Consider the following 6114-nt stretch of genomic DNA (forward strand, 5'->3'; position numbering starts at 1 on the left):
CAGTCACAAGTCTATCCAAAAAGTGTGAAATGAGTTCGCGAGAATGGAGAGAAGAGCAGATATGAACTCGGGATTTGCGGTTGCTTTCGGACAATTCATGAGGCACCCATTTTCCAAGTTTAGGAACCTTTCCAAGATGTTGAAGATGACGATGAACAGTTGTATGGTTTGAACTAAGCTTTATTGCCAATTCTTCAACTGATAATGCAGGATTGTCTTCAAGTAATACCTCAAGGAGTTTATCATCAAACTCAACTGGACATCTTGTTCGATCTCCATCTTCAAGGCTGAAATCTCCACTTTTGAATTTTGCAAACCATCTTCTGCAAGTTCTTTCATTCAAGCATTCTTTCCCATAAACTGAATGTATGTTTCGAGTCGCTTTGGCTGCAGAGTTTCCTTTTTTGTACTCATAAAACATTATGCGCCTCAAATGCTCTTTAGATACTTCCATGTTAGAAAGGGTTTTAATCAAAGAAATTTTAACTATTATTCTATAAAATAATATTTAATTAGTTTAAATGTACATAAATGCATAAAAATAATTTTTAATTCTATTAGACATTCTAAAATACTATTAAATTTCATTCAATTTTAAAAAATGTAAAATCGGACAGAACTTATGGGATGACCTGATAGATGAAAAGCATTACTTTTGTTGCAATTTTCAAGGACAAGCAAACACTGGTGCATCAGTTACAGGTATATCTAGCTATGAAGGGGCCATCATCAGCACACAATTTATTTGTTCCAGCTAAGAAACTGGGAGGGAAAATATCTGTCATCACTTGCAGTAATTTCTTCCTAAAACCTTTACCCTCTCTTTATGGAGCCCACAAGAGATAAAATTCATCAAAGCAGGGTCTGTGCCAAAGTATTCAGAAAGTTGCACAATGTGTGCTGTCTTCTCCCGGCCCTACATCGTGCATCCCCCTCCTGCAGCCCTACAATGTGCTCCCCTCTTTAGCTTTACAATGTGTTCCCTCTTCAGTCCTACACTGTACGTCTCCTTTAACAATTTTTTTAATGTAAATTCATTCCGCCATGACCTTCTTTACACCTGTGAAAAACGTTGTTGAAAAATTATAATTGCGCACAATAAATATTATTATTATGTCTATCACCAGGTAAAATATAACAAAATCTTAAATGTTTCACGCCAATTTGTTTGATCATAAAATCACACGACCTTCTCGTCTTCTCCGTCCCACCTCAACAACAGCCCTCCATCATCTTTTGTTTTGCGAGTGACTCTCACCCACTCTATTACTGAGATTTCATGAAAGAGTGGGGATGTTATTTTGTTTGGGGGGGGGTGTAAGAAATTTTGTCCAAATTGCTCAGAATTTGTGCAGTGCCCCAGATTTTCGCACCCTAAGCGAGCTCCCAGTTTACCAAGTGTGTAGCGCCGACTCTAGCACAAGAGGGTAAATTTTCAGATTAACACCCGCACGATTTTCACTAGAGTGTTAGGGTTAGGGTTTTAGGGTGAGGGTTAAGGTTTTAGGGTTAGGGACGGAATTCCCTAACCCTAAAACACTAACCGTAACCCTAAAACCCTAACACCCTAGTGAAAATCGTGCGGGTGTTAATCTAAAAATTTACCCCCAAGAGTATAACTATATAAAAAATGAGTACTTAAGAGCTATGTTTGTAAATTGAGAATGGTGTTTATCTTTTAAAGTGAACGTCTAACATTTTAAAAGTATAAAAATTGTTCATATTGAGTTAACAACAATTTTGTTTGTAAACAGTTACGAAAATAACGAAAAACATGAGAATATTAAACTGATGTAGTGTTAAAAACTTACCATTGTTGGGTACTGAGCCCCACTGCTAGTTAAATCTCCAGCCATTATTAAATTTACTTGAAAATGAGAGACCTAACAGTTTAGAAGTTGATATGCGAAGTCGTGTGTATGTAGTATTGACTTGGACTGTTCTTGTCAGCTAGTAAAATATAGGAAATGTCACAGACGTATGTGTCACATGAAAACAAAATTAGGTAAACATTATGTGACTGACAGTGAACACAGCAGTGATATTTTGTTCACCCTTACGATTCTGTCTCTTTACGAAATTTTGATTTCGTTAACTATGTAATATGAAACAGACAGTGAATAAACAGCACTGGTGTTTTTCGGAAAACACTATCTTATCGAAGTAAAAAAATAAATTTCTTCATCCTTTATTGACAACACAATGAAAAGCTTATCATCTGTTGTCGTCATTCTTAGCAATTAATTACGAATCATGTTCACTATCAGTTTTTGTTAAAAGTTCATAGTTTTCTTTTGACTAAATTTGATATAAATAAAGGTGAAGAAACTAGTGAATTACATCGATCAACTTTCATTGATTCACAAACAGAAAATTGTTATACCCGGTGGTTGATAAAATAATCTCTTTTTAATCACGATTCTTATGATACATAATAAAATTGTTTCTTACACTAAGTATTTTCTCTGATAAGAATTTTCTCTATTAATAATAAATAATGTAGTCATTTTATTTTAAAACTTTTTCAGATTATTTAATTATAATTCTCATCAAGTTTTAATTAACATTCTATTAATGTTCAATAGTGGAATAATTTTCAATAGGTATATCATTTAGATGGGTGCCGTAGTTATTAAGAGTAATACGAAAAGTAAATCCAAAAGAATTATGGCGATCGCTGTATATATTAGGGTGTTTATTTTGTATTGTTAAGGATAGGAATGTTTAATCATGTCAGATCGTTTAGAATTTTGTTGTTCGTTATATTGTTTAAAATAAGTGACAATGAGTAGAGGGAGAACTGACCGCGATTTCAAGCAGATCAAACGACCTCATACAGGTTCCATTGTAAGTAGACAAAAATATTTTAACAACAGTAACAACCTATAAAATCATCAGCAGTAACAGCATAAAAATAATTATTAATTGCACCCATACATATCCTTCACGATAAACAAACTAACTGCAACACAAAGTACTTCCTTGTTTGCCAAATAAACTAACTTCTGTTTGACAAAATGAAAGCGGTACGTTATAATCAAAGATCGCCAGAATTTGTTATCAAGTGAGCATAACTTATCAGTTAAGTTGATCCAGTGCCCTTTGTCTGAGGAGAAATAAGAAGTGTCAAACTAATTTCTCTAGTAAAACTAAGTTCATGTGCTGCTATGTAGACCAACATTTTTTCTTTTCATTTTAATTGTAGTTATATATCCCAGAATTGAGACTTCGCTTCTTCATATCACAGCACAACTTTAATTCTTCATTCTAATCACATACTTGCTAAAGCAAACCTCCACCGGCCAATTAGAAACTGTTCCTTTTCTTTTTCCTTCTCTTTCAAACTGCAAAACTGAGTCTACGTTTCCCAACATGATTTAATTTTGAGGAAACATTGATAAACATTCCATATCCTTACATAAAATCCCTTCACATGGTAGATTGATTCTGCAAGTCACCATAGAAGTCGAAATCGAGGGCTATAATTTTTTAAAAAAATTATCGAAAAGAACACATACAATTTTTTTTTTTAAAACAAGGAAAAAGTTAATGGAAACGGGGATAATAAATATGGTTACCGGTGCCCCAACTTGGCCGCAGCCAAATGACTGAAACGAGTAAAAGATAAGAGATAGTGAGTGTGTGTGTGTGTGTGCGTGATTATTCAGTTTATTTCAAGATTTCTTGCAAATAGAGAAAGAGCCGGTTTCTAACCTAGATCGAAGGCTTCTTCATTGGAGTTTCAATATCAACAGGGTATGTATGTATGCATGCCATTATTCAATTTTATTTCAAGATTTCTTGCCAATTGAGAAAGAGCTGGTTTCAAACCTAGATCCAAGGCTCCTTCATTGGAATTCCAACATCACCAACAGGATATGTATGTATGTATGTATGCGTGCAGATTTGTGTTTTGTTTTATTATGTTTTCTCATGCATACACTTGCATTTCTAGACATACTCATATATATTTAAATGATAAACTTCTGGAAAGTTTTACAGATTTTCTCAGTTCCAGTGATGGCTTGGATCTGTAGTCTTCGAATCAGCTTTCTCCTTTCTTGTTTTGAGAAGCCTACTTTCTCAAGATTGGTATTTAGGTAGTGTATTACCTATCCCAGTGTCCCAATAACTACAGGTATAAACCTGAACTTGTAATCTGGATAGAGTAATTGCAGATTTCTCAATAGTTCAGTGTGTGTGTGTGTGTGTGTATGTATGTATGTGTCCAACAAAGCCACAGATGCAAAATATAAGTTAGTCTTAGAGCACACAATATTCCTGAAGGTCAGCAATGGTCTTCCTCGACCACAAGTGGACGGCCATCATGCATGTATGTATGTACGTACGAACAGTATCCCACAGAAGTATGTACACCCCTAAATAATTTCAGTAAAATTGCTATTTCTCTGATAAAATCGAACGAAATTCATACTGAATAAAATATATTAAACATGCAAACATTATACAAATTTGGAACCACAAAACACTAAACATTTTCAAAGATATGAACGAAATATTAATTTTCAAACGATACAAAAATATGTACACCCTAAAGGATTATTTACTATACTCAATATTTAGTGTGACCGCCCTTGCTTTCAATGACTGCATTATGTCTTCTGGACATAAAGTCGACTACATTTCTACATATAACCAATGAAATCGACCTCTATTCATCCTGAATGATGTCTTTCAACTGTGTTACATTGCGGGGTTTTTTTCTCCTCGACCTTCCTTTTCAAAACACCCAACAGATGCTCTATTGGGTTTAAATCAGGTGACATGGTAGGCCAAGGCGATACCTTTACCTTTTTATCTGATAAAGACTTAGTCGTCATCTTTGAAGTGTGTTTAGTGTCATTGTCCTGTTGGAATGTCTTCCTAATTCCATGATGCTTTTCAACATTGTTTTCTGCAATATGTCACAATAAAGCTTTGAATCTATTGTTCTCTCAATAAATGTGAGTCCTCCCACACCAACCACACACATACATCCCTAAAGCATAACACTTTCGCCGTCGGGTTTCACGGAAGGCATGGTGCATTTGTCGCTATTATCTTCACCTGGTCGTCGCCATACTCGTTTAATACCATCTGACACAAACAAGTTGATTTTAGTCTCGTCAGAAAGAAAAAAACAAACAATTTTATTCCCAAACTCCTTCCCCTTACTCACATAGGTTTCTACAAAAGAAAGACGACTTGATTTATGCCTGGTAGGGAGGAGAGGCTTCCCACGAGGAATGCGTCCATGAAGACCACACTGGTTCAAACTTCGGCGAACTGTTTGGGTGGATGCACTCTTTCTACCAACAGAGGACACTTCTTGGGCTAAAAATGAAGCGGCACGACGCCTGTCGTCCATCACGGAACGTTGGATGTGGCGAATATCACGCGTAGTTAAAATAGGACGACCTTTATTGCTTAGCCGTCTAGTAGCTTTGTACTTCTGAATTACTTTGGTAACTGTGTTTACGCTAATATGTATTCGTTTGCTAATTAACTTGTATCCTAAACCATTCTTTGCAAATTAAAAATAATTTTATTTCAAATCTTCAGACAATTCTTTTCCGTTTTGTGCCATTTTAATCACAAATGAAGATTTTCACCACGATACACAAAAATCAGAATTCCTGCAGATAATATAACAATGACCATTGCGAAAATTCCAGAAATAATTTATTAGAATTGAAATTGTTAGCAATATCTGAATTTAGTAAAAAAAAAATTTTTTTAAAGTGGACACAATATTGAATATAGCAAATTTCCTTTAGGGTGTACATATTTTTGTAACGTTTGAAAATTAATATTTCGTTCATATCTTTGAAAATGTCTATTGTTTCGTGTTCCAAATTTGAATAATGTTCGCATGTATAATGTTTTTTTTTTTTTTTTTCAGTATAAATTTCGTTTGATTTCCTTCGATGTTATCAGAGTAATGGCAATTTTACTGAAAATTTTTAGGGGTATACATACTTCTGTGAGATACTGTATGTATGTATGATAACAAAGGCAGCTTGACGCCATATAAAACCAAAAAGGAAAATTCCAGTTGTCACTAATAGTGACAGAGTGCTGGGTAGCACCTATATTACTAGAAACAAAAGTCAA

The 6114-nt window shown here is 34.6% G+C and overlaps 1 protein-coding gene across 4 annotated transcripts in view; it reads right to left on the minus strand.

Moving 5' to 3' along the window:
- The window catches only part of LOC106882875 (transmembrane protein 104), a 73256-nt gene that overhangs the window by 47239 nt on the left and 19903 nt on the right, over nucleotides 1-6114 (minus strand). The window contains exon 1 of one of the 4 annotated variants that reach the window (XM_014933678.2): nucleotides 1812-2387. The exons of the other annotated variants lie outside the window; for them this stretch is intronic. Coding sequence (XP_014789164.1) covers nucleotides 1812-1856 — 45 coding nt within the window. The 5' untranslated portion in view covers nucleotides 1857-2387. Of the gene's footprint in view, nucleotides 1-1811; nucleotides 2388-6114 lie in introns of those variants that run through there. 4 annotated transcript variants of the gene reach the window in all.

Source organism: Octopus bimaculoides, chromosome 1, assembly GCF_001194135.2.
Source record: "Octopus bimaculoides isolate UCB-OBI-ISO-001 chromosome 1, ASM119413v2, whole genome shotgun sequence".
Lineage (NCBI taxonomy): Eukaryota > Metazoa > Mollusca > Cephalopoda > Octopoda > Octopodidae > Octopus > Octopus bimaculoides.